Genomic DNA, 16,499 nt, shown 5'->3' on the forward strand with positions numbered 1-16,499 from the left:
GGTGTTTCATTTGGTATCTATTCAGTTTAATATCTCAGGTGCAAGTGGTCCGAGTTAAGCACTTCGCAAATGCATGGCATTTCAAGTGGATCAAAGACATAAAGGATTGGGCATAGGTACCAGAGCTAAAAGCTGGCTGGGGAGGTATCTGGGAGTACCAGAAATGAAAGGTTTGGACAAATGCTACCAGAGCACGATGCTGGGAAACAGAGGAAGTGTCAGGAACTGCTTAAGAGCACGCCTGCTGCTGATCCTTCTCTCCCTATCCCCTGCCAGGTTTCCTACCTCTCCCCTAGAAAGCAACAAAGAAGCAGCAGTTGCAGGAGGCACCCCAGGAAAGTGGTCCAGACATACTGCATCAGGTCACAGCTCCAGCACCCAGCGTGCCAGGAGAATGGCTTCTGCAGAAGGAGTGCACTCCTGTAGATAAAAAAATGTAAAGCCTGTGTCTCCACATAGCTAAACTCTTCTCCCTGCTCCTCTAAAATCGAGTGTTTGCATTTAACATGTTTATTGGATGATCCCTGTAATGAGCTGGGCACTCTACTGAGTCTGTAAACTGTTTGGGAGAGCACTAAATAGCAAAATAATATCAGAGAGTACGCTAACAATTACACAGTGCAGACTGCCATAAGGCAGTGTTCAACCCTTGTCATGGTCCTGCTTAGTTTGTTAGTATAACCATAAAGATTAACAGACACCCTGCACTCATACTGCTCCATCTGAGGGTAAAAATGAGATAAAACTTAAGCAGCTGTCTCCTAATGTTTATAGGCTCACTTCAGAGAAATGTGTGGAAATCCAAATTTGGTTCATCCCGACGTACTTCCCCAACTCTTTCCAAATAAGAGCGATGATGTTTTAACAGTTTTGCATGAGCTATTTCACTTTTACCAAAAGAAAAAAAATTAAATCACTAAATTATCCACAAAACATTTCCAAATTCTTGTATGTTTTACTAAGATTTAAGTCTAGATTCCCTTTATTCAAGCACGTATGGTTTCTCTAGACAGATTAAATAAGCCACACAAATGAGGCAAATGACACCGTAAGTTTTTCCTAGGCCACACAAACACCCATACAAACTTATCTTTTTAACAAGTTAGCAAAAATTTATCATAGTACATTTGTTCAAAAGGATTGTGTTACAAGAATGTGATTTAATTGAAGAAGAAAACAACCACATACCTTCTAAAGCTGTTGGAAGTAAAGAATTCACTCCCACTCCCCAAACCTTGAAAACCAGATCAACTTTTTGGTGTTGCAGACTACTGAGGAAACCAAGATGATCAATCTGAGCCTGCTTCAAAGTGCCTAAACTCATATACTTGTTATTTATGACCTAGCATAGTCTAAAACTGTTAAATCTTGACACCACACATTTCACTGTTTAATTAGAATGTATCTAAGAAACAAAAGTTTCCAATAGAAGAAGAGATGGAAATAATTAATTTCTTTAAAGAAGTCCATGTAGCATAAGAACTTCCATAATGCTCACATTTTCTATTAAGCTCTCTTACAGATCAATGGCAGTATTAAACTTCAAATCACTGAAACTGCCTTACACACACATATACAGAGAATTTCCCACCAGCAAGTGTGCAATGTGTATTATGTTCTCCTTTATATTTTTCTAAAATAAAGATTGTTGTATGGACTTTGCAACATCTGTGAACATTTCTTGATGCATTTTTATATCAAAAAAGAAATTCCCTGGAAGTAGCGAAACCCAGACTAGAATTACTGTCATATTTTATAACATTTAATTCAATTAAAACTATAGAGTATTTATTACTCATTTTCAGACACTGAAAATTACATTTGATATCTATCTTCTGTTCTTCTACCAATGCTGCACCAAGTTACCCACGGACATACTGGTGCTTGTCAGCCAATGTTACCTGTAAGAGTTAGACTACAGCTTTTGTAGAGAAACAATCACTCCAAGGTGCAACAATCCACTGTTTATTGAGTCTTATCTTAGTGCAAACTTCAATGATACACATCTATCATTTTAATGTAAAGTGTTGAACTGAAGTTGTATGACTACACCACCCAGGTTCCCAGCTTTCAAAAACTAGATTAGTTTCAAAGTTCACACTTACTGTATTTTCAGAGAGCATATTTAAGTTCAGCATGAAAAGGCAAGACAGTCATATAAAACACAGCTTCTCATGAAAAGTAATTATCAGGTAATTTGTGACAGGCCATAATTCAGATAAGTTTGTGGCCTCAGAAAACTTTCCTTAACTCATTTTGTTCCAATTACTCAGAAGCAGAAGCTTTCTTCCTCTTCAGTGAGCTAAAAATCATTATCTTTAATTCTCTTAATTCAATAGAATTTAAATATGTCTGGAATGACTACAGCGTTATTGAATCCCGCAAGGATGCATATCATTTTGGTAGCAGACTCCATGATACAAATTGACATTGGCTGAGCCAAAAAATTTCTTTCATTGTTTTTTGGGCAGTAAAGAACAGGGAACCCTAGGAAAGATTCCTAAAGTATATCAAGTTTCATTTAGATAAAGAAATCAGTTACTTCTACAAAAAAAGGTGGTAAAACGTAGAAGAATCCCATACAAATACCTTGGAAGTCATTTCAGTCTGTACATACTATGTTACTTAAAATTAAAACCTTTTTTAATTACTAAGAAGTATTTTGACTCTTATTAATTCATGATCAGCCCTTCGAGGCAATGTCAGTTGGAATGCCCAGGATCTCACCTTCCACAAGACTCACTAGGTTGCATACATCCTCAAGGGCCTGTGTGAATGGTTCTGGAAGAGCTATACTTACATCAGTCCTAATGGATGCAGGTCCAATCTCTTCTAAAGAGACATCAGTGACAGAGATTCACAGTGTCTCCAGGCAGCCTATTGCAGTGCTTCACTACCGCTACCATTCAGGCCTTCCCTCTCTCCCCTTCTCTAGCCTGAATCTTCTTCGCTGCAATTATTTGTTATCCTATCCACCATGAACATGTAGAATAGATTGCGTGTTTCTTTTCTGGAAGAGCCTTTCACATTTTTGAAGAACATGTTCTCCTAGGTCTTCTCTAAACTAAACAATTCCCATCCATTCGGTCTGTCCTTGAGTGTCAAGTTTACTCTCATCTCCTTCCTTTGGACATTCTCAACCTCGTCAGTATCTTTGTTGAAGTGTTGGACCTAAAACCAAAAGGATCTTGTGGGCTATCCTCTTGTTTACACATGCCAGGCTAGTGACAATTTTCATACCAGCAAGACTTTATTGGCTTACCTTTGTTTCGCTGTCATTCCTACCCAAATGTGCACTTTGGCCTAGCACATATTCCAATTTAATTACATGACACTTGCTCTCCCTCCAACTTCTGCTACTGTTATGAGTGTTTTGAATTCCAATTCCACCTCACTCTGTGCTTCACCCATTCTTATACTTGAATCATTGGTAAATGTAACAGAAATTGCCCACCTGCTACCTAGGATAAAAATTTCAATCATCATAGTGGGCAATCTCAATACACTCATTCTGATTGTAATTTGTAGTAACACCAACACGGTTTTCAAAACAACCCTGCACAGATCTTGTGGAATTTTAATTTAGACCACGGTCACCTGCAGACTGTCAGGAGAAATGCAATAATAACTTTTTTACAACCAACCTACATGGTTATCTATTGATCTTCCCTCATCCAGAAGACTTGTAAGAAAAATTTGACAGCTTTGAAAAAACACTCTTCATAATTCCAAGGTAATTATTATTCATCTTGGTTTCTTCTAGTAGTCATAATATTTGTCTGCTATTTTTCTGGGAGAGTTCAACTAAATGGTAGTGATTTCCCAAATTCTTTCCTTTTGCTGCGTAATTCTTGCTCCACTGTTTTCTGATTAGTCATCAGCACTCTAAAAAGATTAGAAAGAGAGATAAAAGTACTTACAGGTTTCCTAAGGAAAAAAAGGGACAGTGCTCCAATTAGGGGCATGTCTCCAATCAGTGGTTCCAGGATAACCCTCATAGTGCCATGGATCTGACGAAGGAGAGGAAAAACAGGCAATGGAATTGACATTAGTTCAAGTTTTAAATGAAATTTATTCACTGGCAACGCTCACTTCTAATTCATTAAATTCTTGATTATGGAAGAATTTTATATATATAGCTTTATGTGTCATCCAAAAAAAATTTAACATGGACACTAAATAGTTACATTCATCTACATGATGTTGTGCTGCGTTAGTGGTAATTTTGATAAAAATATGAAGTAGATTATACAGCTCAATGTAAACAAATGTGGCACAAACCAATATAATGGCATCCACAGATACTAAAACAAAAGTACGTAAACATTTATAGGTATGTCAAGACACTCACACACACAAAAAAAACCCCATACTATTTTTCCTCATTAGAAAGAGAGGTCTTATCAGAAAGTTAAGGAAATTTGAGAAACAATATCAGAAGGTAAGGCTACCAATAATAAATGCATCTAAACTAACAATTGTATCTAACACTGAAATAATAAATAAAACTAAGCTCCATGCTCCCTTTACGAACCTACACATCACAGGAACATTGCCTTCATGTGAAACTTATCTCCACCTTTTCCAGTAGGAAACATTACACATTTAAAACAATTCTACATCTGAAAGGAATTTACCCTTTCAGCTAAGTCATATTACTGAAAATATTAGGCAATATCAATATTATGCAACTGAGAAAAAAATAGTAAGCAACAAAATACACAATTAGTGGTTCTCATAAGCTATTTCATCAGAAAATAATGATTCAGTGATGACTCGTTATCAAAATCAAAAGGAAAAAAAAAAATGAATTTCACCTGTATACTTTTCACTCCAGCTCTGCAGAAGTATCTCTTGATCTCCAAATCGATTTCACAGTTTCCAACAAAACTAAAACAAAAAAAAAATCATACATTTCATTTTTATGGACTAAACTGCAATACACTGTTGGTTCTGTTTTGCACTGTCATGACAATATATTTTGTATCTCAGTTTATACACAAAAAAAAAAAAGCATGTTAAAACATTACAACATAAACAAAGTCAAGATTGTTAAAAAATTATATTCCCTTCAAAACTTCAACTTCCCCTTCATCACTGTCATAAAAATCATTCAAATTAGCACAGAGGTATGTTATCATCTCCAGAAGCATACATAAGAGAAAACACACAAGTGGCCTTACTTTTGGGAAATAACAGACACAGAATTCACACTTCATTTCAGGAAAGCTCTACACAGGTCTATGTACCCAAATCCACTCTCATCTGATATAATAATGACAAGCACTAGACAGAGACGGTTATTTTGCTAAAAATCAAATTTGTCTGAAATATTCAGAGACTTGCAAAACCAGTCATATTTAGAAATTCAATAAGCCAGGCATGCTGAGCTGGATGTTCCACTCAGCAAGGTTTAAGCCAAAAACAGTTAAATCCTTTCTGAAGGGAGCGAGATGTCAGGAAGCAGAACAGAAAACAAGATATTAAAAGTTTTTCCCTGAACAGCTCTTATGTCCCCAAAAATGGGATGCGCTGTCAAGGGCTTGAAATTTTGCAGGTGCTCCCCTGTATCTCAGAGAGAGATTTGTAGAAGATGGTAAAACAAGCCCCATCTATTCTGCCCATGCTATAAGGCTAAAAGATTATTTGCATACAACTCAGTCTCAGATTTTAGCAGCTGCTCTTCCTGAAGTTCCATGCAGGTCAAGCATGCACCAGCAGAGTTGAGCAGATCTTTTCCAAGAACTGCTGCTGCTGCGAGTGACGCTGAATCTGAAAACAAACTAATTCTGACTCTCAAGGAATTTAGGAAGAAAGTTTGAGACTGATTTAGCAAGGGAATTGGTCAATGATTCTACAGAATGAGAGCTAAAACCAAAAACCAAACAGCTGGATACCAAGCTACATCTAGGGAGAGACTGGTTGGACAAGCAGACTGGGTTATAATGAAAGGACAAACGATATCTGAAGAGCTTTCTGAATAGACTGTCCAGTTAAAGAAAATGGATGAAGGAACTAAGTGGGGAGGAGATGAGGCAGCTTAAAGCTAGACACCGAGAGGGAAGGAAAAAAAAAAAAAAAGTGTTTCCTCTACAGAGCATCCTGTTCCAGATTCTGCAGCAGAGCCCAGGCTTCCTCACGTTAGGTTTCTCAGACCCGGCCTGCACAGTGAAAAACTGTTCAGCTGTGTTTAGGAGTCTGATGGAATCTCATTACAGAAATGTCTGGGAAATCATAAACAAAATGGAGTTGCTTTCCTCATGGGGCCATTTTAGGATCAAGTCAACATAAAGTAAATTACTCGCACAGTAAAAGCAGGACCCCAGCCCCCTCCCCGCTAACAACTGATGGCCACAAGGTACTATCAAAAGAAAATGAAGGTGAAAATTGCTGCATTTGGGATATTCGTTATTCAAACCATCCATAACCTCCTGCACTCTGTGTGTGACAGCGCTGTCTATGGCATTTCAAGCAAATGCAAATCTTATCAATCCCTTAAACAGCAGTAAACAGTAGTACCGAGACATTCTTGTAAATATCCAACACTGGAATTTATTTCAGATTATTCAAAAGATAACACTATGTAGAATCATTTTGGTACATTGACCAGTTTGGGGAACTGGAAGGACAAGAACATGACAGGGGTCTGTGTGAAAGGAAGGTGATCATTGCTTTCCCTGGAAAGAACGTAGTGTGACTGTACAGTTTAAAAATAGGTATATAATTTTAAATACACAATTTAAAACAGTGTCATTTCTATTTTTACCTATCAAACTATATATAGAGATAGTAGATACATACAAAAATACACACACACACATATATAATTGCATAACAACATGACACGGAGGAGCAAGGTCAATTAGAACCTGCAACTGAAACCTCAACCTTGGCACTCTGTAGCATCAGAACTATCTGTGTTATGGATCTGGGAAGCAGTATGCTCCTGTGAAAATCCATAGTAACATGATGACAAATTGAAGTAAAAATACTAACAAACTGAATCTCAGGGTAATAAGCCAACAACTTTTAACTTTATAATAAAGTTAAACACAGTTTTATCCCCTAAGATATTTGGCTGGGTCCATTAACAGTCAATGCCGTACAGAACTCCACTGTAACATAACATACAACTTGAAAGCTCACCTAGTAAGCAAATTCTAAACATTCAGATCATAATATCCCAGAAATACTTATAACCCCTGTAATGTACAGATCACTGAGACAGATTATAATTTAATGAGGACAGTCTTGTCTCACACCAGCTGTACTGAATCACAGGAGAAGCACAGTCACAGTATCCTACAGAAGATACTGAGTAAAAAAACCCAAACAAACAAAGAATAGGACAAACATATTTCCCAGATTACAATGAACTGTGATTCTGTACTTTGGACTATCTTCATTATTTTTCAGAAGGTCCTTAGAAGGTCTTTTGACCCCATTTTTACATCTGTCTTCTGCCAATGGTAGCGAGTTTCTTCATTCAAGTATGTTACAGGAAGAAAAAAAATACTTCTGTGTGTTTAAATCTGTAGCCTACAACTTTCTTTTAGTGGCTCTATTTCTTTGTGTCACAAGAAGGAGAAAAAAAACAGTTGTATGCTATTAACAAGTATTTCCTCAATCTCAATATTTTTTGGCTTTCTTTGCTACAGTTCACATGTAATTTGTCAGAGTTTATCTTTTTTTCTCTTGATCCATAACCTTTTGATTTTCTCCAAGTGTTTACTACACTCACGCACTTCAGCAAATGTAAGATTTCTATTTATTAACAATTTATTTAGACTTTATCTTCATTTGCTTAAGTAGTTAAAATATTTGTCACCAGAAACTAGGGTTTTAAATCGTAACATGAGTTTTGACAACTTTTGAGCATAAAGCTAAAGTAAGTAAGAGAAAGGTAAAGTGTTCCCTTTGCAAACGTGGTCCTGAAATTCAATCTTTAAATACATTTTCCAGTGACTGCTTTGTGGATTAGCTTGTCAAGCTTCTTACAAGAGTAAAGTTCTTAACTGGATCCTGAGCAATGCATAGGTCCCGTTTCAAAAGGTTCTGGAAAACATTCTGAACCAATTAGTATAACACATGCGATATCCTTGCAGAAACAATAAAAAACTAGAACAAAACACATCCCTTTTGCAATTAAACTTAAAAGCAAAACAAAACAAAACAAAAACTCAAGAAAGATGCAAGAAATACTGAAATAGTGCTCTGGAGACACACTGAAGCTACTTAAATGTCCTGAATAGAAGGTTCAAAGCAAATGTATATATCCTGTCATGAGCAACCGATGGCAGAAAGGGCTAAAGGAAGCCACAATGGTGAAACAGCAAGGTAAATGGGCACCCAACTGACGCAGCACTATCACTGTTATTTAAACCACTTCCAGGAATTTATTTCAGCCTTTAAACTGGATTCTACTCTGGCTGTTATCACTTCTCTAAGTAGGTTGCAATGTAATGCAATGAGACATATGGGTAAAGATTCCTTCGGGTCTAGGTAAGAGGACATTATTCCTGAAATTTTTGTACAAATCCCTTGTCCTTTTCACATTTATCTGTCCCAACCTACTTCATGAAGATGAGCAGGAGAACAAAAAAGAAAAATAGAAACACTAGATTTACCTTCTCCTCCTGTGGAAATAATTCTCAAAACTCTCAAAACCAATTTATTTGCACTGTGTCCATTGCAGTTGGCAAATTTGGTTTCCCAGGGCTTATGTCTAAAGGGCTGTTCTCACCAACTGCTATCGAAGTGGCAACAAAGAGAGAACTAAGGAAAATTTCTCCATTAGGGCTAACAGTGAAACAAGCTGTATTCTGTCAATAAGCAGCAATCCCTGATTTGGATAGCTGTCTTTTTCTTACAGAAATGAAGTTATTCAATTCAATAAAGATTGGGCCCTGCTCACAGACACAGCCCGCACTCCCCTCTGAAACCCAGGAAAGGATGCAGTAGCATCTTCTCTCATCACTCCAGGGCTCAGCTTTGACGAAGCAGTACAGTTTCAACATAGCTGGGATTTAGATAAATAACTCAAAATTAAGAAAAAACCAAGTTCAAACTTTAGAAGCGACTCTGAAAAAGAGAAGCTGAGAGGCCTGGGAAGTAACACTTCTGGTTGCTGCCAGGGAAGCAGCAAGAAACACAGAGCGCTGCTCTTTGCTGGATCATCAGTGACTGATAAATCTGGCCTTTCCACAAGCTACAAACAGGCAAAAGTAGTCACTGTAAAACTTACCTATGATTGTCAAATATAAAAACATGCCTGGGTTCACTGACTGAACTTTCAAAAAACTCTGTAACTGCAAATTGTGTTGAGAAAGACTTTGGCAAATGCTGGGAAGATCTATTTATAAACCTATATAAAAGAGGTCATGATGAAAGGGCAAGGAAACCTGAAGCAGCAAAGCACAGTCACTCTGGCATTAAATAATACATAGATTTACTTTAGTTAGTGGCATGAATACAAGTACTTCGGTAGCTATCATTCTCTTTTTCTAATATTGTGTTTATTTAAAAATTTAACTAACTGAGAAAAGGAAAAAAAACCCAAACATCTTCTATCCTAAGTTTTAGGCTAGACTAGACTTCATGGCAAAGTTTCAATATATTAGGAAAAACAAAAACAAAACCCCAAACAATCAAAGATAGTGCTTCAGCTTTGGAAAGTACTTTTTTATTAACCAACATTACTTTAACGATGCAGTCACACAGAGCTGATATACTATTTCCCTCACATAAATGCTATTTACAGCATGCATTTCCTTCCTGCATCTATATGCAATTAGAACTAACTACGTCCGTGTAATGAAGCAATTCTTCTCCTTTCAGGCCAACATAACTGCCAAATAAAACAAAAAAAAGCATATATTCTAAAGCATGGGCATCATTGTAAAATGATAATAAAGTTTACCTGATTTGAAGATCCAAGATTATCTGCCTTTTGTCCACATTTTCGGTGTACACTTTTACACCATTTATCCGTAGAGGCTGAAACAATGAAGCAAGTAGAAGTTGGATCCTTCTAGTGAACTATACCATATTAAACTCTTAACTGTGAAATAAAGGTGAATATATGCACATTCATTTCTAAATTTAAGAATTTACAGCTAGCAATATTAAAAGGTCTGAAACAAAGCTACCAATATAGCTCAAAATGTTATTGCAAGGGTGAAAATTACCCTGCTAAGATCCACTCAATCACAACCCTTCTTGCAATTACCCTGGGTTTAGACCACCAGATTTCAAAATCTGCCAAAGATTCAATATCAGGCTTTCCCTTTCCTGCTAATAAACATCTCTTTTCTCTGTACTAGTATACGTCTAACACTCCCAGATAAAGCATTCTTTCCTGTGCAACTAGAACTAGAAGCTAAATTTAATTCACAAAAATATAGTTGCCTTAAGTAGAATTTATTTGGAATGGATGGAATGGAATGTGGAATGGATTCCCACAAAAAGCTGATGTATACCACTCTGCGATCTCTCTCTAAAACACTCAGTGTGCTCTCTCTCTCTTTGTCAGTCACACAGGAACAACACATATCAACCAAACCTTCCCAAGACTCAGATGTTCATCCAATACTAGGTGGTAAAGGATGATCAATGACCTTATTTAGCACCACTTCCTGTCAGATTTTGAGTTTTTCCTTTACGGAAAAATTGCCATATTTCTATTTACATGTTTTTATTAATATAAGTAAAATACAAATCTCACTGCTGTCAGACTCCCAATGATTTTGGGGCTGCGCAGCTCACAAGCTGCAACTCAACCAAGGCTGCAATATAAAGTAAGAATAGCTGTTTCCCATGTTTGAGTAACTCTGTTCACCTGCAGAAGCATACAGAGGTGTGGAAGCTAATTTAAACCCTACTTAAAATTAGTAAGGCTTAAAAGTGAGGGTGTTAAGCCCCTGCTCACTTAACATAAAGCACTACATGGACAGTTCTAACATCATGTTGCTATGAGCTCTTCACATGATGAGTAGTTACTATATTTTGATTTTTCCCTGAATCCTCAGGCAAATTTCTGAAGCAGACAGAAAGAAACCTCTGCTAAAAAAGCCACACACATTTTCATTTTAATGTTAACACAGAAACCAAAGTTACGCTTACCACCAAGTGTCATCGAGAAATAGTTCCATGTAGGTTTAAATAGGTTACATGAAAATAGTCTATAAGACAGAGCCGCTTAGAAAACCTTCACCAAACACTGACCTGATGACCAATATCAATCTTTGTAAAACTGAAGGTACTGAGGTGGTTGTTTGCTCCTCTTACTGCTGGTTCTATGGTCTCCCGGAAGAGTTTCTCAATAAATTGGCAAATAAAAGGCCACATCTGTTTTACAGTCTAAGGGAAGGAAAAAAAAAAAAATTCCAACTACATGGAACACAACTTCACACATAACTAAAAAGTATTCTTTAAGGCATATGTAAGAAATTTTGTACAAAGTTTTAAACATACAAGTTTTCTATACGGTTCATTACAGACATTAAGAACTGATTCCTTTTTACACACAGGAAAGCTTTCTGCAATTCTCGATTTTTGTGTTGTATACATTTGCACAAATCTAAAGCACTGGAGGAGGAGAAAAATAATATAAAAAATTTTCTTCTTTTATCCCATGAATGCATATGCATTCAACACTGATAATGCTGCGGAGAAGGGTGAAGATGGTTAAGTTTATTAGCATGTAAAGAGAAGAATAAGAAAAAATTGGTCAAGTGCATTTCTTAAATACATGTGTAAGGTTTATAACCATAAAAAATACAGCATTTTAGTGTCATATCTGAAAATTCTATATTGTTCATGTTTTCTCACTGTTTTCTAATTAACTCATATTCTTCTGTGCTCTTTGAATGAAAAATATTTTAAAAAAACCCAAGCTACATAGATCTATATCTCACGTTACCACACATGCAAATCAAAACTGCAAAACTGATTTATTTTTAGATTGTAGGTCAGGAACCTACAGTAACTGGAAAGTGTCCCAGACAAGCAGAACATAAAAGACTGTTTACAGCTGCTATGACTTCCACACAATTATAGCTGTCATTACTTTAATGCCACTTAAAGTCGTTCTCCAAAACTCACAATTTCAAGACCATGAAAATAGATTTAATCTTTCTTGCAAATAACTGGATCAACCACCAGAAGCTTCAAAATGTATAAAAAGCACTGAAAATCAAAACTACTCTGTTCTCAGACCCTTGCCTCATAATTTTTTTTTTTTAATCACAGATTTCCTTCCTTCCCCTCCTCATTTGGAAGCGATACTAATGACTACCCTTACCTTGTTCAGCCATTCTGCCCTCTCTGTGTCTGGAAAATGGACCTAAAAAAAAAAAGCAAACAAAAAAATTAATGCAAATACAAAATACTTTTTAGTTTATCATGTCCAGTCATTTATCATACAGGAAATCTTAGGGATCTCCCTGTGAGTAATGTATACAGTGAACAACATAGTTAACATTCTTGACAGGAGTAGAACTCAAGCAGATAAAATACAAACTCATTTCTGAACTATATAAATACAACTCCAAGCATATATTTAATATTGACATCTGGAATAAACTATTGCTTTAACACCATAAACAAACTAAAAGAAAATAATAAGCATAGCTGACATAGCTAGTGTCAACCAAATTTACCTTTACTATGTCTCTTGACACGACACACAACTGCCAGAGCTCTGACTGCACTTCTACATCCTTTCACTCCTGCCAGATCTTTTGCAATATCAATAAATCACAGCTAGAAATGTTTAAGCAGTGAAGCTGAAGCTCAGGAATATGGATTTAAGCTCCGCCAACAGCCCTCCAAAAGGTACTTGTAGTGCTTTCTTTCCTTAAACAACTGTAGAAACCAGTAAGAGACAGAAGGATGACAGTATATACACGAGATGAAAAGTACCCATCACAACAGGAAAACACCAATCAAACGCTGGAAGAACAGATGCAGTTTTCTAGACAGCGTAGGAGAGCGTGGTTAGTAGCTTTACATCTTACACACATACACAAAACAAAAACCACCAAACCTGAAGCAGTTCAGCAGAAGCAGAGTTTCCTAGAAACATTTCTTTAGAAACTAACAGCTTCTACAACGAGATGCAGATCACGCTTCTGAAACACAAAGCGCCTTTGAACACACTAAAAATCCGTGACCTACATATACTGACTTTCGTGAAGCAATGTCTCAACTGAATTGCGAAGTTTTAATCTCTTCATAGCATAACAGCTTGTACCACTGCTTTTAACAGCAGTGCCTACTGGTTATTTCTATTATGCATAATATCCCAAATGTGAACAGTCAGTAAAATACAAACTTTTTAAACTGTATTTTCACCAAGCTGGATTTGAAAGCAAACCTCCTTAATGATTTGTCTAGTTTTTATTAAATTCTTCCATTAACAATCAGCACTATCATATTCTTGAATATACTCAAGTTACCTTCAGAGAAGTCCTTAATTCCATCTAAGCACCCATGTTTTAGCTATGCTGGAGGACTGGCTCCTACAACGTAATCAATATTGTCAGTTATTTCTCCGGTCTGCTTGTCTCTCAACATTCCCAGGTTCACAACTAAGTCGTACATTTTACAGATTCTTAAAGAATTACAACTACTGCTGTCTTCCACCGTCAAAAGAGAAGCTCTTGGCATCTTTTTCAAATTACTTTCTTCAAGCATATCACATATCTATCAAAACCATTACAAGTAGCACAAGAACGACTGACGATCTGCTTGACTGTAACAAAAACATTCAGTCGGATTTATTTTACTTAGTGAATTAAAAAAATAGAATTATTAATAACAGATGGAGCAGTTTTGGAACCATATTATTACATTTTATTTATTTAGAATCAATTTCCTAGAAAATTATGGTGGGTAGAATGTCAGAAGTCTGTATTTAGAGGGGTGGATGGAGATTTGTTTCTTAAAAAAACCAAAAAATACTCTTTTTTTTTTTTTTGCACTTGTAACAACACAAGCAGTTACTGCACGTACATTAATTTATAGCTGAACAGAGTTTACATGCAATTGTTGTCTGCAGGGTTCTCAAGTTGCTTCCAGTTGTCAAAAAGTGAAAGGAACAAAAAGAATGCATGCTATGTTAACCCTAATGCTAATAAGTAACTTTTTCAGCTTTTTCCTAAAATATTTGCCTTCTGAATCTGCAAACCGAAAATGTGCTAATTCTCTATAATTACTTATCTCTTAAGTAGGATGTTGGATCAACATGAATATTTCATTCTGATTTGCTTAGCAGAGCAATCAGTGATGTTCACAGGGTGGGAACTCAAGAGCTGTTCAACACAGGGGAGAACACATTGGAAAGAACAGCAACAAAATAAATTAAGAAGAAACAACAACTTAAACACATAAATGAGGAAAAAAAAAAAAAAAAAAAAAAGAAAATCCATGAGAACACCAAAAGTAAACCTGTCTGCTGTGAATAACACAAGACATAACAGAGTTACCACGTTCAAAATTCATTTTTAATCTTTTATACAAGTATCCAGCTGACATGAACAGGAGAGCCACACTAGACTGAGAAAGACTTCCCATTCTAGATATAATCTCAGGCCAGATGAAATTAGTCTTCCTCCACAGAGTAATCCAACTTCCCCTCCCCAAGGCATAGGTCATGTTCCCTGCGCTACGCACGCGGCTGACAGTCAATAAATCTGACTGGAATACAATGGGTAGCATCTCTCTCTTGCACCTGCCAAGCACCCTTCACATTCAGTCCCAAATTACGCACAATCACCTGAGATAGGGTGGGAAACAACTAAAAGGCCACAAAGCCTAGTATCTAGCTGTACATGCTAACTTATTAATTTTGAATTTTATCTACTCTACAGACTTTACAACCTTGCTTAACAGGACATGGTTCTTAATTTTTCCAGAGATTTAAGAATTACTTCTCCTTTACTGTGGCACACCTATCATGCTCCTACCGTTATTTGAGTTAGTACTAGGTCAACACTTAATTATATAAGGCTAGTTTACTTCTACAGTTGCACTTATTAACAGAAAACAAATAATGTAATTAATTACATCTTCCATTCCTGCTTCTCATCCCTTTTCCATCCTTGGTTTTCCACTTGCTCCACTTTTAACCATAATTCAGTTGTATTCACTGTCTATTCTGAAATCAAAACCAGAGAGAAGAAAATACAATCTGCCATCTTCAAGATTCGGAAATTTTTAATCCAGTCAACCTTGAATCAAAGGTTGAGCTTTATTTAGTCTTTAGATGCTTCACAACCAGATAGGCTGAAAACAAGGCATAAACCTTTCTCAGTCTATTAATTCCACACATTTTTAGCCTGCTTTATGAGACTAATATTAATGGGAACATCGTATCTTGGCAGAAGCCAAGATTTCAGCAAAGACAGTCAAAGACTAAAAGCATTTTCCACTTCATTTCTGTTATTAAATTACTCATGCAGGTTTGGTTAAGTACTGTGTCATTTCAGCCACTCGGTGTAGTTATTCATTATTCAAAGGAAAGTATAACTAGGGAGAACTGTTGCAAGAAATACCCTAACAACCATGTTCAACACCAAAAACATAATATTACATGTTCCAGGAATGTTCTAATATTAAAAGTTATACTGTGAAATACTTGGAAGTGCTCAAAAGAAGCATTTCCGCACATTAAAAATATATGATTTAGCTTTCTCACACTACTGCTTGTGCTCAGCTCTAAACAACTCTCATGTTTACTTCCTATTTCTGATGTGTCCAGATCCTGCACTCCCAAAAACTCAATTCAGAACACATTATTTTTTTTTGTAATGATCAATAAAATACCAGAAAAAGCCCAAGGAATGCAGTTCCTTGTTCTGTCCTGGAAAATAATAAAACAAAACAGGGACAAAAGAAAACCACTAACAAGCTCCTATTTCAGCAGTAACAGCAGAAATATTTCTTATCCACAATTATTTTATTATTCGAACTCTCTATATACAGTATTCATATTGGCTAAATTAACTCAGTTTTCTGCCCAGATGATCATCTGCATCTTTCTAGGGAAACAAGGCTAGACAAAGAACAATAACCGTTAAACTCAAATCTCATGGACTAAGGAGTGGTAGGAAATTTTCAACTGTGAAACAGTAATCAGCAAATGAAATCACATGAGTTTCAAAGCACAAACAATAATATTGCTGCTTTAAATAGAATTCTTCTTTCACATATGGGAGGTTTCATATTTCTGAATAAATGTCACTAGAAAAAGCACTGACAAGAAAAATCAGACAGAACGAAGTTACAACACCCTTCTGGAAGTAATGGTGCACTGCTCTCTGCACCAGTTACACGTATTAATAATCTACTTTAAAATACAAATTGCAGAGTAGTTGTTATTATTCACTGATCCTCTCACTGTAAACCACTTATCTTTTTTCAAATCATCTTTGTAGCCTTCTCCATCCTTAAAGCTATTTATCAGTCAACCTTTGTTATATTTAACTCCTATTTAACGA

The 16,499-nt window shown here is 36.2% G+C and overlaps 1 protein-coding gene across 2 annotated transcripts in view; it reads right to left on the reverse strand.

Moving 5' to 3' along the window:
• The window catches only part of ESYT2 (extended synaptotagmin 2), an 82,169-nt gene that overhangs the window by 38,936 nt on the left and 26,734 nt on the right, over positions 1 to 16,499 (reverse strand). For both annotated transcript variants that reach the window (XM_086741883.1, XM_086741884.1), the window contains exons 2-6: positions 12,302 to 12,343; positions 11,224 to 11,358; positions 9,920 to 9,996; positions 4,818 to 4,890; positions 3,921 to 4,010 (exon numbers count right to left, since the gene is read on the reverse strand). In XM_086741883.1, coding sequence (XP_086598009.1) covers positions 3,921 to 4,010; positions 4,818 to 4,890; positions 9,920 to 9,996; positions 11,224 to 11,358; positions 12,302 to 12,343 — 417 coding nt within the window. The remainder of the gene's footprint in view (positions 1 to 3,920; positions 4,011 to 4,817; positions 4,891 to 9,919; positions 9,997 to 11,223; positions 11,359 to 12,301; positions 12,344 to 16,499) is intronic.

This window comes from Chlamydotis macqueenii, chromosome 2 (genome assembly GCF_036417535.1).
Source record: "Chlamydotis macqueenii isolate bChlMac1 chromosome 2, bChlMac1.mat, whole genome shotgun sequence".
NCBI classification, from domain to species: Eukaryota; Metazoa; Chordata; class Aves; order Otidiformes; family Otididae; genus Chlamydotis; species Chlamydotis macqueenii.